The sequence below is a fragment of the Panthera onca genome, chromosome A2, assembly GCF_046562875.1.
Source record: "Panthera onca isolate mPanOnc1 chromosome A2, mPanOnc1 haplotype 2, whole genome shotgun sequence".
NCBI lineage: Eukaryota > Metazoa > Chordata > Mammalia > Carnivora > Felidae > Panthera > Panthera onca.
In genome coordinates this window covers 55,745,535-55,765,764 of record NC_138340.1, presented here as the reverse complement: position 1 = coordinate 55,765,764, position 20,230 = coordinate 55,745,535, and the positions used below count along the sequence as shown (strand labels likewise).

General features: G+C 53.5%; 1 protein-coding gene across 2 annotated transcripts in view; it reads right to left on the bottom strand.

Moving 5' to 3' along the window:
- Nucleotides 1-542: 542 nt before the first annotated feature.
- The window catches only part of WNT7A (Wnt family member 7A), a 77,935-nt gene continuing 58,247 nt past the window's right edge, over nt 543-20,230 (bottom strand). For both annotated transcript variants that reach the window (XM_060631877.3, XM_060631876.3), the window contains exon 4: nt 543-2,987. In XM_060631877.3, coding sequence (XP_060487860.1) covers nt 2,508-2,987 — 480 coding nt within the window. In that variant the 3' untranslated portion in view covers nt 543-2,507. The remainder of the gene's footprint in view (nt 2,988-20,230) is intronic.

The window sequence follows — 20,230 nt, the reverse complement described above, 5'->3', positions numbered from 1 at the left end:
ACAGCAGCCCCGTGACGTAGGTATTATTTTCCTACTTTTACAGATGGAGAAACTGAGGCTCAGAGCTCACCTGAGCTGGGGGCCTCGGAGAGGGAGCGGGCCCCAGGGTCGGGGACCAACAGTGTGCCAAGGGGCCAGGTGACAGATTGGCAGCCGACCCGGCCACTCTTCTCGTTGGCCTGGCTTCCCTCACGCCACGTGTACTCTTCATCTGGATAGTGAGGGACTTCTGGTATCTGGGGAGGCTGGTCAGAACCTTCCCCCTTCTCAGGCGCCATGAGGCCGGGAACAGAGGGATGCAGGCTTGGAAACTCTTCTTGCTCATGGCAGACTCTGGTTTTCTAAGGCAGAGAGAAACTGTGACGTGGGATCTGCAAGAAACTGTTGTACATCTTCTCCTCCCTTACCTAGCCCCCCAGCCCCCCAGCCACGCGCCCAGCCAGCCAGCCAGCCACCCATCCGTCCACTCATTCCTTCACATCCCTTCCCACCCTGACACCCAAGTAAAGAAGAAATAAATGGTCCAAGGGAAGAAATCAACCAACCATCCAGCCATTTTATTTGTCCATGCTGCGATCCGGGCCCAGTGCTGACATTGGGGAGTCCAACAGAGCCCAGACACCGAGGGGCTCCCAGCACGTGGGGCCATCAGGCTGTGGTCTCAGAGGTATCTGAGTTTCACCAGTGTCTGTGGGCACAGAGCCCAGAGGAGCCATCTCGATGGCTCAACACAATCGCCAAAGGTCCCTGCACACCACACCTCACCCACAAGCGGAGACACCAGGGGACCAGCAGCTGCCCAGGCGCACACCTGCATGCACACGTCACCCTGAATCTCTCAGGCACATGGAGACAGAGACACACACAGCCGGGCATATGCGGGGGCACACAAGATGTACGCACATCGGGACCCCAGAGGGGTGTGAAGGTGCAAAGTCACACAACGACCCCAAGTCTCCCGAAGGTCTCACACACACACACACACACACACACACACACGTGCACACGGAAATGCAAACGGACACATGTTAGGACACCCACAGCCTCTTGGAGGAGAGCTTTCCAGGTCGAGAGGCACTGGATGTAGGTGGAGCCCGAGCAGAGAGGCCTCGTCTACACCTCTCTGCCAGTCTGCCCCAGGACTGTGACATCCGTAGGAAGCCCTGCCGTCCTTGGGACCCCTCACCCCAGCTTTTCTGCCCCGTAACTGAGGACTTGGCCTCACCTCTCGGGACACACGGCAATGGCAGGGACATCCTGGCAAGGAGCAGCCTCCCTGAGCTGGTTTCTGCTGAGTGGCGATCAAGCCCTGTGATGGTCACCCAATGCCAAGGGCACGGGCCTGCCTGCCACATGGCTCATTACGAGGTCACTGCTCAGCGACCCTGCTCAAAAGGCCTGAGCTTCACAGGTGAGGCTGGGGATCTGATTCCTTTCCCAGGTAATACCGATGACACTTCAGTCCAGCCATCCAGGGGCCACTTTTGCCCACTTGGCCAACAGAACTCGAGAACCCAGCTATGTGAGGGTCCCCATGGGGACCAGGCCTCGTTCCTCCTTACCCCAAAGTGAGTACCGGAATTAAGAAGAAGCACAGGCCATGGAATGATACAGGCAGACTCGATATAAATAAAATATTCATATAAAAATAGTCTCTTAACAAAATATTCTCTCTTATCCAGTGGCTCACTTTCCAAAAGATGGAAACTGCTGGGAGTTTTATTATTATCTTTCCTCTCTCTCTGTATTCCAAACTGGATTTTTCTACTGGTGTCAGTTTGAGCTGGGAAGGACTCGAGGGTGGGAAACGTCTCCAAATCTGGACCAGCTTAAATTTCTGGATAAGTAGCAGCAAACAGCAAAAAAATATAAATGTGTGTGTATATATATCTATATATGTATAAAGGACATCTGCTCTTAAACATCTAGTGCTGTAAGGGGGTACCTGCAAAATCAACTAGTAGAAATATCTGCATAAAGAATAATTATGTACAGTTCTACTCGGCTCCTTGCCCTAGTGACAAAATTATCCCGCAAGGAAAGCAAGCGGTCCACTTTGATTGCAGAAAACGGATCCCGACGAGGTGGAAGGATTCTTTTTAATTAAATAAATTAATATTATTTTTTTTATCAGAATAAATTGTTAAATATTGCTATGTTGAGGCCCAAGGGTCCAGAGCTCCTGGTGCGAAGAGGCTCTGCTCCTGCCAAGGAGGGCCCCCCCACCCGCCGGCGGTGTCTGGGGTTGGGTGCAGCAGCAGTGGGTGAGGAAGAGAACAGGCAAGGGCTCTGGAGAGATCTTTCCGACCGGCGCCCGCCGGAAACCCCGCGAGAGGTGTCCCTACAGCAGAAAAGACAAGCTCAGCATTCCTGCGGTTCCCCGTGCAGATCCGGGAGGAGACCCGCCAGGGTGACTCCAGCTTGGAAGCTGTCCGGTCCTCCCCGCAGTCTGACTTGCGGCTGGAGGCGCCCACCCGGCCGGAGGGCGGCGCGGCGGCGTGCGGGGCTCACTTGCACGTGTACACCTCGGTGCGCTCGCTGCAGGTGTTGCACTTGACGTAACAGCACCAGTGGAACTTGCAGTTGCACTGCCACACGCGGGCGTACTGGTGGGTGTTGTAGCCGCGGCCGCAGCACATGAGGTCGCAGCCGCTGGCCTGCGGGGCCGTCTTGTTGCAGGCGCGGCCCTGCGTGCCCACGCTTCCTGTCACCGGGTCCTCCTCGCAGTAGTTGGGCGACTTCTCGATGTACACCAGGTCGGTGTCCATGGGCTTGCGGTACGACAGCGGCTTCTTGATCTTCAGGAAGGTGGGCCGCTTGTTGCGGCTGGCGCGCACGGGCTCCACGTGAACGGCCTCGTTGTACTTGTCCTTGAGCACGTAGCCCAGCTCCCGGAACTGCGGCAGCGTGGTCCAGCACGTCTTGGTGGTGCAGGAGCCCGACACGCCGTGGCACTTACACTCCAGCTTCATGTTCTCCTCCAGGATCTGCAGGGGCGGGCGGGGAAGAGCACAGCGCACACGTCACTGCACGCCGGCCACGGGTGGCCTCCAGCCCCGCCCACCCCCGCCCTTCCGCCCCGCCTGGGCTTCCTTCCTTGTAGGTGGGGGAAACTCACACCTGGTGTCAAGTCCCTCTCACCTCCGGGCTGTGGGCTGTGCTTCTACCTGGAACTCACCTCTTCTCCTGGCCTCCCAACTCCTATCTGGTCCTTAGACTGGTGCTCAGATCAGGCCAGTCCAGAGCACACGGAGGTTCTCTTTGGCCGGCACAGGCTTAAAATCATTTTGAACCAACACTTGAAAACCGGGAGCTAGACTTCCAGGTGTTTTTTTTTTTTTTTTTTTTTTTTTTTTTTGACAAATAGGGCATCTGGCGATTCTAGAGTGAGACTCAAATTATTTAATAACTGGTACAGCTGAGTGCTGACGTTTGCGCATGGAAGCTGGCCAAAAATGCCAGCATGGCAGTCCTGCTCTCCACGATCTCTGCCACACTGCCACATGGCAACAGCGCCTGGAGCTGTACCTCCAGCTGCCTCCTTCACGGGCTGGCAACCCCCAATTTGCCACAGTCCCACCACTCCCTACTGCCTCCCTAACCTCAAGTATGTATTTTCAGAGGTCATCTGCTTTGACCACTTATGACATCTGCCAGGCACAGTGATTGGGAACCCTGGCTCTGATCTAACCTTTCCTGACCTCCAGGCTAAGATGATGTGCCTCTTCTTCTGAGTTGCCAATACCTTTGGGCTCCCATCGCCATGGCACTGAGAAGCAGCACTGTATAGGGAACAAAAAGCACAGATTCTGGAGCCTGGGTTTAAATCCCAGATCTAACATAAACCTGCTGTGTGCCCTCGGGCAACTTAGTTGAGTCCTCTGTGCTGCAGTTTCCCCATATGCAAAACAGGGATGATAACTGTAATTAATTATAATCACGCAACAAATTACCTGACAGCAACAAAAAGGAATGAACTTATACACACAAGAAAAACAGATCTCTAAGATGTGATGCTGAGCGAAAGAAATTGGATGCAAAAAAGAAACATACTGTATGATTCCACTGATATGAAGTTCAAGATCAGGCAAAACTAAAGGCTGGATTTCACTTGGTCTTTATTTGCATACACGGGCAGTGGGCCACAGATGGCCTGTGAGCTGCATTTTCCCGACACCTGCTTTGGAATATCCCAGCAGGAAAAGAAGGCAACATTTACGCAACTCCCCATGGTACTAGATATTTAGGTTGTTTTCAGGCTGTGGATTTTTTTAAAAAATCTTTTCTTTCCCTCCCTTCTTTCTTCTTCTTCTTCTTCCTTTTTTTTTTTTTCTTTTCTAAATTTAAATTCAAGTTAGTTTATATACAGTGTGGTCTTGGTTTCAGGAGTAGAACCCAGTGATTCATCACTTACATATAACACCCAGTGCTCGTCCCAACAAGTGCCCTCCTTAATGCCCATCACCCATTTAGCCCATCCCCCCAGTCCCTCCCCCTCCACCAACCCTCAGTTTGTTCTCTGTATTTAAGAGTCTCTTATGGTTTGCCTCCCTCTGTTTTTATTTTATTTTTTTCTTTCCTTCCCCTTTGTTCTTTCTTTTTTTTTTTTAACTGTATTATAGAAGGGAGTATCTTTGGAACTAAAGCTTCTCTTCCCTCCTTATCATCTTTTGCCTGATTTATCCCAACAGACATTTTTGAAGCTCCTACTGTGTACCAGGCCCTGGGAGGGGCATGTGCTAGTGAGCACAGTTTCTGGGTCATAGTGTATATGAGCATTTTCATGGTCTTCATCTGGACTCCCAAATTAATTTTGCCTGTTGTATAGTGGGAAAAAAGTGCATTAGTGAGTAAATGACTGAATATTAGTCACCTGTATACACACTGGGCCCATGCTTTTTTATATATGGCATTAGTTAACTCCATGAGGTTAGTATGATTCCATTTTACAGGGGTCAAAACTGAGGCTCACTATGTCCTAGAGCTGGCCTATGAGGCATTCAGAGGAAAGGGTCTTATTGCTGAGGGTTGTGCATCAGCTGCTTGGTGGCTGCTCACTTGCTTTGTGACCTTGGAATTATCACACCCCCTCTCTGGGCCTCAGTTGCCTTTGCTGAAACATGCAATGAAAGCAATTCTATCTTTTCTGACAAAAGTCAGGGTGCTGGAACAGAATCAGACATTCAAAAAAAATAGTCATTAGTTCTGCCTCTGGGCCTGGGCCTGTGTGGGTGCTGGGGACACAGAGGTGACAAGTTAAGGTCCCTGTCTCCAAGGAAGGGCTCCTGTTCAGGGTCCTCCCATTTCTAAGAGGTCTGCATCCAGGAGGAGGTGACCAGTGCTCGAGTCAATGGACTCAACAGGAAGGGAGGGCCACCCTGTTTCAACCACGGTATCGGCAATCGAATGAGCCAGCAACGCCACAAGCATCCAGAATGTTCAGGGACAGAGAATCAAGTTGGCTGAATGCTCTGATTCCAGGACACCTAGTGTGATAGAGCACCTACTGCATGCAGGCAGCCTCGTATGACCTGCACACACATACAGCTGGTACTGATGAGCAGCCCCCAAATAACACAAATAATGTCCCTTTTGGTTGTCAGTGAGGAGATAGTTCCCAAGCGTCTGGCCCTCCTTCTGGCCTTGGCCTGAGAAGCACAGAGAAAGAGCAAAGCTCAGGGGTGTGGCAATGCGCTTTGGGGGCCGGGTGAGGCAGCAGCTTCCGGCCCACTGAGATTTCAGTGTAGTCAGAGATTTCAGCCCAGACATGCTGGGGACACTCAGAGCGGATTCTGACAACACTGAGGACGTAGGGCACCTGGAGCCCTCTTCACGGCTGGTGGGTGTGCACACACAGCACGCGTCTAATAAAGCTGAAGACGCTCAGAAATTTCACTTCCAATGTATATACCTGAGAGAATCAAATGTTTGTGTGCACAGGAAACAGGTTCAAGGACGTTCATCGGCACAGCATTCATGGACACACGGAGAGTGCCCAGTGTGGACTCATGATCTCTCTCCACTCTGGGCACTCTCCATACGTCCATCCATGATGGAATGGGTAAGCTGAGGGGTGCAGTCAATGGGACATTACAGGATAGTGACAATGAACAGCCACAGCAAACCACACCAACAGAGGTCAAGGTCAGAAACACAGGGGAGAGGGAAAACAGCAATCATAAAAGACTTCCACAGAATGATTTCATCTATACCAAGTTCAAAAGTGGGCAAAACTGGGTTGTATTGTTCAAGGGCACATATAGAGGGGAAAATTACAATAAAAGGCAAAGAAGTGAGGGTCACAAATATCAAGACAGTGGCTGTACCTGGAGTTGGGCACGAGGGTTTGTGGTTGACAAGGGTCACCTGGGGCACTTCTGGGGTGCTGGCAATGTCTGTTCCTTGATATGGATGCTTTATAATTATTCTTTTAAACCAATGTAGGTGTTCTCTGTGCTTTTTTGCACAAATGCTTTATCTCACAATTTATAAAAATGCAACACGGGGCACCTGAGTGGCTCAGTTGGTTAAGCATCCGACTTGGGCTCAGGTCACGATCTCAGGTTCGTGGGTTCAAGCCCCGCGTCAGGCTCTGTGCTGACAGGTCGGACCCTGGAGCCTGCTTGGGATTCTGTGTCTCCCTCTCTCTCTGCCCCTCCTCACTTGCACTCTGTCTCTCTCTCTCTCAAAAATAAATAAACATTTAAAAAAATGCAATGGGTACAATAGCTACTAAGCACAGGAAAGGATGCTCAACATCATTAGGCATCAGGCAAATGCAAATCAAAATCACAGTGAGATACCCCTTCCCACCATCTAGGATGGCTGACAGAAGAAATACAGACATAGCAAGTGTTGGCAAGGGGGTGGAGAAATGGAAACCTTCACGTGACGCTGGTGGGAATGAGAAATGGAGCAGCCCTGTGGAAAACTATCCAGTAGTTCCTCAAAATGTTAAACAGGGTTGTCACATGGCCCAGTGCTATGACCTCCCTTGAGTCTTACAGCCCCCCAACCGCCATATTCATGTGTTGAACTCCTAACCCCCAAGGAGTAAGTGGGGACTTTGGAGGTTCTTAAGTCATGAAGACTTAAATGCCTTGTTAAAGGAGGCTCCAGAGAGACCCCTGGCCCCTTCTACCGTGTGAGGACACAGTGAGAAGGCACTGGCTTTGAGCCAGAAGGAGGGCCCTCACCAGAAGGCAACCGTGCTGGCGCCTTGAGCTTGGACTTGCAGCCTCCAGAACTGTGAGAAGTAAGTGTCTGTTTATAGGGTCTGTGGTATTTTGTGACAGCAGCCTGAACAGACCGAGTCCGCCCAGCAATTCCGCTCCTACAGATACACTCAGGAGAAATGAAAACATATGCCCATACGACAACTTGTAAACCAAAGTGAACAGCAGCATTCTTCATAATTGCCAAAGTGTGGAAACAACCCGACTGTCCATCACCTGATGAACGGATAAACAAAATGTGGCGGATCCACACAATGGAACGTTATTCCGCCACGAAAAGGAATGAAGTGCTGACACATGCTACAACATGGATGGACCTTGAAAGCATCGTGCTCAGGGACAGAAGCCAGACACAAAAGACATAAACGGTATGACTGCATTTATGTGCATTGTCCAGAATAGGCAAGTCCGAGAGACAGAAGGTAGATTAGTGTGGTTTGGGAAGAGACTGGGGGAAAGGAGGCACAGGCTTCTTTCTGAGGTAACGAAAATATTCTAAAATTGTGATCATGGTTGAGCATATCTGAGAATGTGTTAAAAACTGTTGGACTGTTTACTTTAAATGAGTGCGCTATATGGTATGCGAATTATACCTCAATAGAGCTGTCTTTTTTTAATAGAAATTTCTTTCTTTCTTTTTTTTAGTTCATTTATTTATTTTGAGAGAGAGAGAGAGAGCGCACACATGCTGGGGAGGAGCAGAGAGAGAGAGAATCTGAAGCAGGCTTCCTGCCGTCAGCGTGGAGCCCGACGCGGGGCTCGAACTCACTAACTGTGAGATCACAACCTGAGCTGAGATCAAGAGTGGGACATTTAACCGACTAAGCCACCGAGGCGCCCCAAGCTGTTTTTTTTTTTTAAGTCCCTGGAAGGTTTTAGTGAAAAAGCAATAGGTTGTATTTGTGAGGTTGTGACACCCAATGTTTTCGCTGTGGCGGATGCTGGGCCCTGAACCCCAGTGGCAAGGGTCAGGCTCCCGGGTCAGGTTGGGTGCAGCTGCCACTCCCGCACATCGCCTCCCTCTTCCTGTGAGGCCACAGCTGGCCTGGGGCCATGGTAGTATTTGTGTGGGCCCCTAATCAGATGATGTCCAGCCCGTTAACCCTGCAAACTCTGCATTTTGAGAGACTTAGTGATTGCATTATATCCGCACTAAGCCGGGCATAATCGCAGCCGCCCTTGCCAGAACTGGCCACCCAGACGGGCATCCGGATGGGCACCCAGCCCTCTGCCCGAGGCAGGGGACAACAGCAGAGGAAACAAGTGTGGGACAAAGCCACATTCTTTGCGGCCCCTGCCCCCACCCCCCGAGGCCAGGCTGGCTACGGGCTTCTTGGCTGTCCAGGGGGACTTCCAGGACTCCCTTTACACTTGAAGAGTCTGGACTGTGATGCAGTGACACGGAGTCAGAAGGTTTGCAGGCTCTAAGATGACACAACCCGGTGTACCCTCCCAGTGCCTGGCACGCAGCAGGTGCTCAGGAAATGCCCAAAGGTAAACTCACCATCAGGGTGCGCTCAAACTGTTCCATGACCAGCAAGGGGCACCCTGAATGTTCAGGGTCCGGGAGGCCTTGCCTGGCCAGGCATCAACCCTGCGTCGCTGGGCCGAGGGGAAGTGGGGAGGACCCCCGGGGCAAACGTGATTCGGGGAGGGGCAATCACAGGGCTTGGAGTACCCGGTATGGACACGTGTCAGTATTTTATGTCCCTGGTGGCACTGCTGGGTCCCAGCTTACAGAGCAGCCACATAAGACTGGTTGGGGTCTGCCATTTCACCAGCCTGTGATGCAGACATGCCTCAGTGCAAAAGGAAAGTGAAGGAGAAAATAAAGCTTCGAGGCCTGGAGTCTGGTGCCTCACGGTGTCTCGGGAGAACATGGGACTCCTCCCGCCTCCCGCCAGTGCCCTGGGGTCTGAACACCGCAAGGGGCCTCAGGTTAGTGGGGTGGGAGGACTTTGGGGGCAACAAGAAGTTCCTGCTGCAGGGTTCAAGTTTTACCTGACGAAGGGGCGGAGTTCCCTTCTCTTCCGCACCTGTCGCTGCTGCTCGGCTAGGAGATGGGACTTTATCGTGAGTGGACAGGGAAGCCAGTGGAGGCCAGGACCACGAGTCAGGATTTATAAAGCTCGCATAGCCGTTGTAAAAAACGTACCACATTCGCGCAGAGAGACTGTGCGTGCCGGGGCCGGGCGTGTGTGGGAGATGCCTGTACCTGCTGCTCAGCTTTGCTGTGAACCTAAAACTGGTCTGAGAAACAAAGTCTATTTTTAAGAAGAAGATCTCAGGGGCGCCTGGGTGGCTCAGTCGGCTGAGCGTCCGACTTCAGCTCAGGTCATGATCTCGAGGTCTGTGGGTTTGAGCCCGTCGTCGGGCTCTGTGCTGACAGCTCGGAGCCTGGAGCCTGCTTTGGATTCTGTGTCTCCCTCCCTCTCTGCCCCTCCCCTGCTTGCACTCTGTCTCTCTCTCTCCCTCAAAAATAAATAAAAATCAAAAAAAAAAATTTAAAAAGAAGAAGATCTCAGAAGAGAAGCTGTATGCGGGGATGGTCTCTGGCGTGGAGATTGGGCCATCTCTGATGCTAACTGGCTGTGTACCTTCGCTGGCCCTCAGTTTCCCCATTTTGAACTCAAGGGTCTGAACTAGATGATCTCCAAGGCCGCTTCTGCCACAGTCTCTCTGTCTTCTGACTCTGTCTGTCTTGGCTCTGTATCCATACTGCTTTTAACCTATACAGAGTGTTTTCAGACCCTGATGACATCTGATTTTCCTGACACTCCCTGACAGATGGACATTAAACTCCCATTTCACAGGTAAAGAAAGGGAGGCTCAGAGAAAGGGAGGGACTTCAGCAGGTTCACAGAGTGTGTGTCCATATGTGTCTCCAGACCGCTCCCCACACTTCCATCCCTTGTTGACCTTGCCCCAGGGGACGAAATGGCCTCTGACCGTTGCTATTGGTGATTGGTTGGTTGGGCCGGCTGCATATCAGTCATAGGACAGTTTGAATGCAGCTGTGACTTCTACCTGGGCCTGACCAGTGGAAGGCACTAGAGGGAGACTGGAGGGAAGGAGGAAAGTCCTGACAAGTCCCGCTCCTACTTGCTCCCTACAGGGCCTCACATTTTCCATCTCCCTAGAAAGAAACACCATACCCATTAGAAGTCATTCCCTATGTCTCCTTTCCCCTCAGTCCTAGGCAACTACGAAACAGCATCCTGTCTTATGATTGGCCCCTTCTAGACATTTCATAGAAATGGCATTATACAACAGGTGGCCTTTTGTGTGTCTAGTTTCCTTCATTCAGCATGTTTTCAAGGTCCTTTTCATGGCTGAATAATACTCCGTTGTCCAGATATGCCACACTCTGTCCCATTCATCAGTTGTTGTGTCCCCTTTATGATATATATTTTTAGGTTTATTTATTTATTTTGCGAGAGAGAGAGAGAGAGAGAGAGAGAGAGAGAGAGCATGCATGCACAAGCAAGGGAGGGGTAGAGAAAGAGGGAGAGAGAGAATCCCAAGCAGGCTCTGTGCTGTCAGCACAGAGCCCAATGCAAGGCCCGAACTCATAAACCATGAGATCATGACCTGAGCCAAACCCAGGAGTTGGACACTTAACCAACTGAGCCACCCAGGTGCCCCAGCCCCCTTTTAAAACTGCCCTTAATGTCCTAGTCTGAGTGCACCCAGTATACCGGCCATGACCCAGAGGCCACACAGGCTGCACGTCGTTCCTCTGCGGCGAGCTGACAATGGGCCCCTACCTCTTGACTCCCAGGTCCGTCCTTGCTCTCCCTCCTCGTCCACCTCTTGGCTCTGACCCCTGTTCCTTGTCTGGCTAATCTTTACTGCCACCCTAGAGGCTCAACCCAACATTTCCACCGCTGGATGTGTACCCTCTGCGGAGGCTCACACATGTGCCAAATGACCGGGTGCATTATCTGAAATGTCGAGAGGCTGAGAGAATCTAGAGATCCACCAAGGGGGACTGGTTGTAGAAATGATAACACTTCTAATAACTGGAATGTCCTGTAGCGGTTAAAGAGAATGAGGCAGTTCTGTACTTCCTAATGAAGGCTGATCCATAAGATACATGGTTAAGAGAACACAGCGAGGCGTGGAAAAGTATGCAGAGCATGAGCTCACTTGTGGGAGAAAGAAAAGATCTGTGCATGTGTGTTAGTAAGAGCACAGAATATCTCTGGAAGGATACATGGGAAATCAGTAAGAGTGGCTACTTCCGGGGAGGTCACCCAGTGCCGGGGGACTGGAGGGACACGAGCTTTACCTCTCATGGTATTGTAGCTTTCGAATATTCTATTACGTCAGAAAAAAAGTCACCTCATCCACAAAGCCCTCCTTGATTGCCAAGGCAGTCAGTGACTCCCTCATGGTTTCCATGGCTGTCCTGGGCTGTGGAGTATCTGTCACCTTGGCCCTGTGACGACTATCTCCCTGTCAGCATCTCCCATCAAGCCAGCAGATCTTTTTGGTGGATGTGGGGATATACTATTCAGATGCCCCTTCAAGGAAAGTCTTGCTTCAAAGCTACAGCTAGTGATGTGCTAGTAGACTGGCCCTCAAAAAAAACCAAAAACCAAAAACCCCAAACAAAAAAACAAACAAAAAACAAACAAACAAAAAACCCGTACAGACTATTTTGTAGTGTTTGCTAATTTCTTTGCGATAAATGTTCCTACCGCAGCTGATTTTAGGCTGCAAACGATTTGACAATTGGCTCACAAATCCCCGAATCTTTAACACTGGGTCTTGTGAGCCCACGGGAGCCGGCTCCAGCGCGTCACGGGACGGGGGGGTGGGATCCACATACGGCCGCCGGCTGTCAGATCCTTCAGGGCCTGTCCCAGCCGCAGAACCACAGTTTTCCCTGGGTAGGCTGCAGCCAGGGGCTGAGAGAGGCCAGAGTAAGAGGTCTGGCCACTTCGATGGGCGATACCTCCTCCGGAGTTCCCCCTACAGCTTTGTCCAGCCAGCGACGCAGCTCCACTCCAGCCCAGTCCTGCTCCTCCCCTTTCCCTTTGCTGATCCCTAATGAACAGCTTGGACCCAGAACTCCAGCTCAGCCTCTGCTTCTGGAGAACCCCACCTGTGCCATTCCTTGGAGGCTGGGGCCAGGACATTCACCTTCACCACCCCAGCCTCTGGCAGAGAAAGCCTGGTGTGGAGAAGGTACTGGCCAGTAGGAAGCAGAAAGACGGACCTAGCGTGTGTCTATTCGTATTCACTCACTCCATCATTGTGCATTGAGCACCTACTGTGTGCTACGGGGCCTCACCCCTGCGGCACAGGCCCTGGGAGGACCGTGATACAAGGTGATGCTCTTCCTGCCTTCTTCAGGCCTGCAGATCCGAGCCTGGAGCAGTTATAATAATCCACCTGCATCTGATTATAAATTTGTGAGTTCCATGAAGGAGTGGAACAGAACGCAAAGAAAACTTCTGGCCCAAGAGAAGCTGCTCTTACGTGCACGTCCAGGAAGCTTCCCTCAAGAAGGCAAAGGCAGAGCTGGCAGCCAGATAACAGGAAGGATAAAATAGGATCAGCCAAACTTGCAGGATGGGGAAAGGGTATTTCAGACCTGGAAACAGTACATTCCAAGACCCGGGGGTGGGAGGGATGTGGCCTGCCCAGGAGGTGAATGGGAAGGGGCAGCGGGGCTGGCCACTCGGGGCAGGGAGGAACCCAGTTAGCTGCACGCCAAGGGGTGCCACCGAGGGCCTTTCACACAGGGGAGTGGTGAGGTCCGAATGACACCTTTAAAGATCATTCCAGATGGGGCAGAAATGAGGTTAGGGAAGGCCAGAGTGGCAGGATGGAAGGAAACTGTCCCCATCCAGAGATGCCAGCGGCTCTGACAAAACGGTGGCGGCGGAGGGGAGAGGGGGAGCCACATCGGCAATACTTGGTGCTGGGTGATCCGTGGGGAGTTTGTGGGGGGCCCGGGGCAACTCACAGGCCTCTAATGGGGACGGAGACCATGCACTAAAACAAGGAACCCGAAGGAGGACCCGGCTAGAGAAAGAACACGCACTGAGTGCATAATGAGGAAATCCCAGGCCCAGGGAGTAGCCCAGAAGAGGGGCATCTGGGGAGCCTTCAGGGCCACTGAAGTCTGGCCCCCGTCAGCATGGGTGCCCACAGGACATCATGCGACTGGAGTCCCAGTCAGGGTTCAGTCACTTCCACGAACTAGAACATGTGGTTGACACCAGCCAGAAGCGGGGTAAGCGCCTATAATTTGGGGTATTAAAAAAAAGATTACAAGAGTACAAGACATGAAACTCTGAGAAAGACTGAAAGCTTTAGACGACCACAAGTTCAACATGAGATAATAAGCTACTAAAAAGCCAATGGCCTGAGGTCACATTAATGGAGGTCGGGTGCCCACAGTAAGGGAGGAGATTGCTATGTGATTTTCAGAACTGAACTATGCCCTGGCAGATGGACAGAGACAGACAGAGATAGAGCATGTGTAGGGGAAGGGGCTGGAGACCCCAAACCGAAGGAGCTGGAGCTGCTTAGCCTAGAGAAGGCAGTTTATGATGTCCCTGGTCACTGTCTCACCGGCTGTGCAGGCCTGGCCTGGGGCAGGGTGAGTGGGAGGGACTGTGTGTCCATCCAGAGGGTAGAACTGCAACTCCAGGTGGAGGGGAGTCACAGGACAGCAGATGCCTGCTCGGTGAGAGGCCAGCCCTCCCCACCAAGCTGACCAGAACTGGATGGGGGCTGCTGGGGAGGTAATGAGCTCCTTGTCCTGGAGAAAGTGGCAGCAGCAGCTGGGGTCTGCAGTGGGGATTCCTGCACAGGGTAGGGTGGGGCTGCTCTCAAACTGCTTCTCTGGCCCCAAACCTGCCTGGAGAGTAGGAAGGATTTTCTGCACCGCTGGAGGGAGAAAAATCAATCTCTTTCCAACAGGTCCCCCAGGAAGTGCCAACAATGTACCAGGTGCTGCCCGGAGCCCAGAATTACCCAGGGCAGGATTCTTAGGCCTGGGAGGGGCCTTGGGAGAAACTTGGCTCCAGAAAATTCCTTGATTCATAGCACCGAATAGATACTATCAAAGTTGGCCTCCTGTTGCAGACTCTTAGGGCTGCCCAGAGGATCTGGGGGTGAACTTCCTGGAGGAGGAAGGGGTTCTGAAGGGAGGGAGGTCAGACAGTGACCTCTGGTTCCCACACAGTCCATGCCACATGGTGCTCCTGCGACTGGAAGCTTCTGAGCGTCCTGACTCTCCAAAGCGTCCTGAGGGCATCTAATTTTTAAAACCCAAAAGCCATTTCCCAGCGTTGAATTCCACCACTCCCTTTCACAAACCCTCCAACACTGAGGCCACCGGGAGGAACGGGAAGCCCTACACAGTCCGGGAGGAAATCCTACCTCGTGGAGCTCCGTCGCTCCTGCCATGCCCTCCCCCGGGTGTGCAGCTCCCTCATCCCCCCCATGGCCTGACCCAACCAACCCTTCAAGGGCCTCCAAAAATGGCCCTCTTTCTCAGAGTCCTGCCCTGCCCACTGTATGCTGGCAGGACTCCGCCAGCATGGCCTTCTCCCCATCCCAATGCCCTTCTCCTTGTGCCGTGTTTCACAGCAAGCCTGGCATGGCCTTCAGAGCTCTGCAAATCCTGCCTCCTCAGTGAGGCTTGCCCGGACTAGAGTAATCCTGTCAGTGATGGCTCCCAGCTCCCACCAGTCATGGCTCCCAGCTCCCAACGCTCATCCCTCCCAGTTCCCACCAATCATGGCTCCCAGATCCTACTGCTCATCACTCCCAGATTCCACTAGTCATTACTCCTTGTTCCCATATCCCACTGATCATTGCTCATGGTTCCCACTGCTCATCACTCCCCGTTCCCACTAGTCATTCCTAAGGACAGGCTCATAACCCAGGCCATCAGAACAAGTCCTGGGGATTCCATGTGAGGAAAAGACAAGAACTGTTAGTTATTTCCCACCATATGTGAAGAAGAAATTCAGGGGCCAGGGCTATGGATAGGCATCTTGCAGTCAGTCATGTGAGTCTGAGAATGGAGTTAACTAAGAAAGCAGAATTGAGAAAAAAGAGACAGTGATGGGTGTGTGCAACTGATTCCTAGAATATCTCTGCATCTGCATCCTGGATCAAGCTGGACCTGAATTCATTCGCCCAGGACCATTCAGTTCCATGAACTGATGAATTTCCTTCGTTTCAAAGCTGACTTGAGTTGGGTTTCTGTCCCTCACATCCTAAAATATCCTAAGTGATACACAGCTCCCTTATCTGTAGGAGAGGTGCCCTTTGTAAAGCTAATAGCCAGTCCATGAGTTTCAAGTCACAGCATGGAGCAGATCTGGGAGGGGGTGGGGGAAGGACTGTGGGTTTTTTTTAAGGGCCTTGAAGAGGCCAGGGCCTCGAGGGCTGGAGACTGTGGTCTGCTGCTTCCGCCCCTTTAATCCCCTCCACTGTTGGCCAGCCTGGTTCCTCTGCAGGAGGGGTCAGTTCTGGGCCATTTGCACCCCAGGTAAGGAGCAGTGACTCAAGCAATCAGAATTGGTCCTTACATGACAGCATGTTGTGATGAAAGGCAGCCTAAAGCTACCTAGGTAGCCCAAGAACCCTGGTTCAAATGCGACCTCTAGTTACCACATGCCAGCGATGACAGAAATGACCAAAGGGAGCAGGGCACACTCCCTGTCTCGCTCTCCATTTCCTCATCACAACCAGCCTGCCTCTGACCACAGAGGTGGAAAACACAAGACACCACTTGATAAAAAGAGAGACCTGAGAGAGTAACTTTTCGTTTCCTATCTTTGGATGCTGTGGTGTGACAGTGAGATTCCTGGAGCTTAGGCAGCCATCTTGTGACCGAAAGTCAAGAGAACAAGAGGCTGACAAGATGACAATGGCAGACCAGAAGGATGGAAATAACCTGGGCCCTGGAAGAGAGCCTCTGAAAAAACAAACAAACAACAAAAACAAACAACAACAAAAGACCACCTACATCCAGACTTCATTTGTAAGAAACAGCCACCTCCTATCACTTCAACCACTTCTAGTAGGATGTTTTGTTACTTGTAACCAAATGCATCCTCGGTAATTCACTTCTTCTTGTAAAGTAGGAGCAAGCTGTTCCTCAGAAGGAACAGTGCGGATTGAATGGGAGAAGGGCGATGGGGACTTGGTGCAGAGCACCTCACCTAGCAGCCCTGGCCTATAGGAGTTTTCCAGTTTCCTTTACGAATGCTGAGATGCATGGGCACAGCCCTCCAAAGGCAGGGGCAGAGGAGCAGCGTTGTGGGCTGTAGGAGCAATCGGCTGGAGGTCCTCTACACTGCTGTGTGGCTGCAGGCCAGTCCTTCTCCTTCTCTGGGCCTCAGTTTCCCCCACCTGTACAATGAAGGAGCTAGAGAGGGATCTCCAAGAGAGAAGACAGGGACGCAGAGGGGCAAGGAGGGCAGGAACGTGAGAAGAGCAGCGGCCGCATCCTCCCAGGCGTTCCCGGGGTGTGTGTTAATTTCAGCATGGTACAGCAGCCACGCGGACACGGAGGTCATTGCGCGTGTCGAGCGTACCCTGCTGAGGAGGTTCTGGGTCTTCATCCTCCCTCCCGCCTCCTCCCACAGCCAGGCCGACTCACCCCAAAACCCATCCTGTTGTGAACACCCCGAGCACAGCTCCCGAGGCTTGTCGGTGCAGCTGCCACATGGCACAGGAGCCCAGGGCATCTTCATGAAGCCCCCGAGAAGGCCACGTCTTCTCCCTGTGTGGCGCCCGTTCCCGGTGCCTGCGGTGTCCCCTCCCATCAGTGTCATCGCCGGTGCTTGCTCCCACCCTGAGATCCTGACCACCCTCTCCCTAGTAGGACACCTGGTCCCAGAACCTTCTCTGGACAAACCCCGAGTGAGCTGGGCCACCAGGAAAAGCTGGCCACTGGTCAAGGAGAGGCCCAGAAAGCAGGTGGTGGGTCTGCTGGGCATGGAGGCCTCGTCTCCCTAGGGCTGGCGCGTGGTTTCCACCGAAGGGAGGTGACCTGGGCTAGGACATGGTCACCGAGTCCTGCTGGCTTCTCCCAGGCCTCCATGCCCTCACTGCCCGCAGCCGCATGTGACCCAAACCACCTGCACCAACCGAGATGAACCCTGTCCCTCATCCTCTGTGTGTGATCACGGTGTCCCTGACTGTGCATGTGCCACTTTCTGTGCTCAGTGCCTCACAGACACATCCCAAGGAGCCTGACAAGATCGGGGCCCTGCTGGAGTCAGGCCTGCTCCCTTGCTCACCTCCCATGAGAGCCTGGCTGTGCCGGGCAGTCTGTTTGCCCCCTTCTCCAGCCCGGAGGCTCACCTGTGTACCCCACACCCACAGACCCCCTGTCCCCCAGCCTCATGACAGATCTGGCCAGTGGGAGACCCCACAGAGGACGGAAGTGCAGGAAGAAAAAGAGGCTGGGACACTTCTTCCCCCGATTCCCTCTCTGTGGGGCCATTTGGTGGCTGTCACCGCATTCCCCTACCCATAAAGGTAGCTCCTGCCAGCTGGTCCCTCTCCTCCAGCTATACTTTCTCAGTGACACGGTTCTCTTCACTGCCCCTTCAGGCCTCCGGGCAGTAAGAGCTGCTGGGGTTACCAACACCAGGTCAGCAACAGGCCTCATGGGACTCACCCGATGCTGCCCACACCCCTGTAAGTAATCCCTTCGGCAGACCCTCTTCCGAGACCCCAACTGTGCCATCTGCAAGACCCTGGCTGGGCCACTTGGTGAGTCCCACCACCTCTGTGCGCCTTGGTTTTGCCCCCTCAGTCAAGGGAACACACTGGCCGGCGGGAGGGCCAACACCGAATGACCAAAGGCACGGTGCCGGGCCCGGAGGAGGCTGTGAGGAAACACAGCTGCTGCTCCTAGGACTTATTTATTTCTGGTGTTGTGTGAAATCTTTATGTTGGGCTCAGATAAGAGCAGGGACACTTTCTCAGGAAAGGTCTCCGTGCTGGCCTCGCACCTAAGCTTCACCTGCTCCTCCCACCAGGGCGGGAGCAACTCTTTGAATCTGCACAGCAACCATCTCAGGCAGGATTATCCTCATTCCCGTTCTGCGGCCGAGGAAGGAGAGTACAGCTGAACAGAAGGAAGGCCGGGGGCCAGGAAGGCCTTGTTCCCTCAGGCTGTGGTCCCCAGGGCTAGTGTGCGTGGCGGACCCTGTGGTGCCCACCCAGGTCCCCCTCCAGGACTCACGCTCACCGCCCGGCTGCCCGGGCCGTGGCCGCTGATGCTCGAAGGCCAGTTCGTCCTGGGAGCCGCTCTCCCATCATGGGAGCCACCTCACACAAGGTCATGACCCTCCTCGGGGCAACCCCAGCCGGTGATCGGCTGGTACTGGCTGCAAAGGCCCGGTCTCCCTGTCTCTGCTGGGGACAACTCTAAAGGGCCATTCCAGCCCAGAGCGTCTCACGGGACCAGCCGAAGACTCCGCTGTGGCCGCATCGCAGCCCACCTTCTCCCCCTCACCTCCTTCCGGGCGTATCTCCCCGGAGCCCTTCCTGGAAATGCCCTGCGTGTGAATTTCCACGTCGGAGGCCCTTTCCAGGGGCCCCGACCAAAGACCGTGTGGAACTCAGTGGGCCGCTGGACGTGGACCGTGCCCTCAGGAGACCACAGGCCGGAGCACTACCCTGGGAGGAGGGGCTACAGGCTGACAGCCCAGAGTCCACACCACTTGCCCCTGCTTCTGCTGCTCCTCCTTATCTTTCCCTGCTCCTCCTCCTCCTCCTGCTCCTCCTCTTCCTGTTCTTCCTCCTCCTCCTGCTCCTCCTCCTCCTGCTCCTCCTCCTTGTCTTCCTCCTCCTCCTCCTCCTGTTCTTCCTCCTCCTCTTGCTCCTCCTCTGTTCTTCCTCCTCCTCCTCTTGCTCCTCATCCTCCTGTTCTTCCTCCTTCTCCTGCTCCTCCTCCTCCTGCTCCTCCTCCTCCTCCTGCTCCTCCTCCTCCTCCTCCTGTTCTTCCTCCTCCTCTTGTTCCTCCTCCTCCCGCTCCTCCTCCTCCTGTTCTTCCTCCTCCTCTTGCTCCTCCTCTCCCTGTTCTTCCTCCTCCTCTTGCTCCTCCTCCTCCTCCTGCTCCTCCTCCTCCTCCTCTTGCTCCTCCTCCTCCTGTTCTTCCTCCTCCTACAGCTCCTCCTCCTCTCCCTGCTACTCCTCTTTCTTACTCCTCCTGCTCCTCCCCTTCCAGCTGCTCCTCCCCCTCCAGCTGCTCCTCTCCCTCCTACTGCCCCTCCCCCTCCGCTCCTCATCCTCCTTCCCTCCCACCCACCCCCCCCCCCCCCCCGCCCCGCGTGTCAATCCATCATGAGCAGAAAGCTGCATATCACCCAGCTGCAGCTGTATTCCTCTGGGCAACTCAGATGAAAGAGAGGAAAAGGCAGCTTTTTTTCAGTAAACATTTGGAGTATTTTCTTCTCAGCCACATTCTTTAAGTCATATTGGATGCACTGACCTCAAGCAAATATCCCCATCTGCCTCAGGTGGGAATGGCAGGGGGAAAGTCACACCCCACAGGACAGAGGTAGTGGAGGGCAGCCGGGTTAGCCCTGACAGTGAGGCAGGCCCACCGTCCGGCCCGGGCCTCAGGAAAAGGAGTGTCAACCCAAAGCGGAGAGAGAAGTTTCCTGGTCTAGACTGGGACCTTCTGAAACTCAGCGCTGGCCAGGTTACAACTGCTCAGAGGCCACCCTGGCTCCCTGTCGTTGGGGTTCGAGCCCAGTCTGCCCGGCTCTCGAGGCCTCCATGGACTGGCCCCTGCCCAACCTTGGGGACTCGTAGGGAGCCACGTCTCAGGGACAGACCCCCCCCCCAACCCCTAGACCTGTCTCCTTCTAGGTTCCCGCTCCCCCCAGTACACCTGTACACTCCTGCACACAGGCACACACACCCAGACACACCCCTCGCGCCACATACACACACACACGCACCCTCCACGTATGCATGGCCCCAGTGGCCCCCACCCT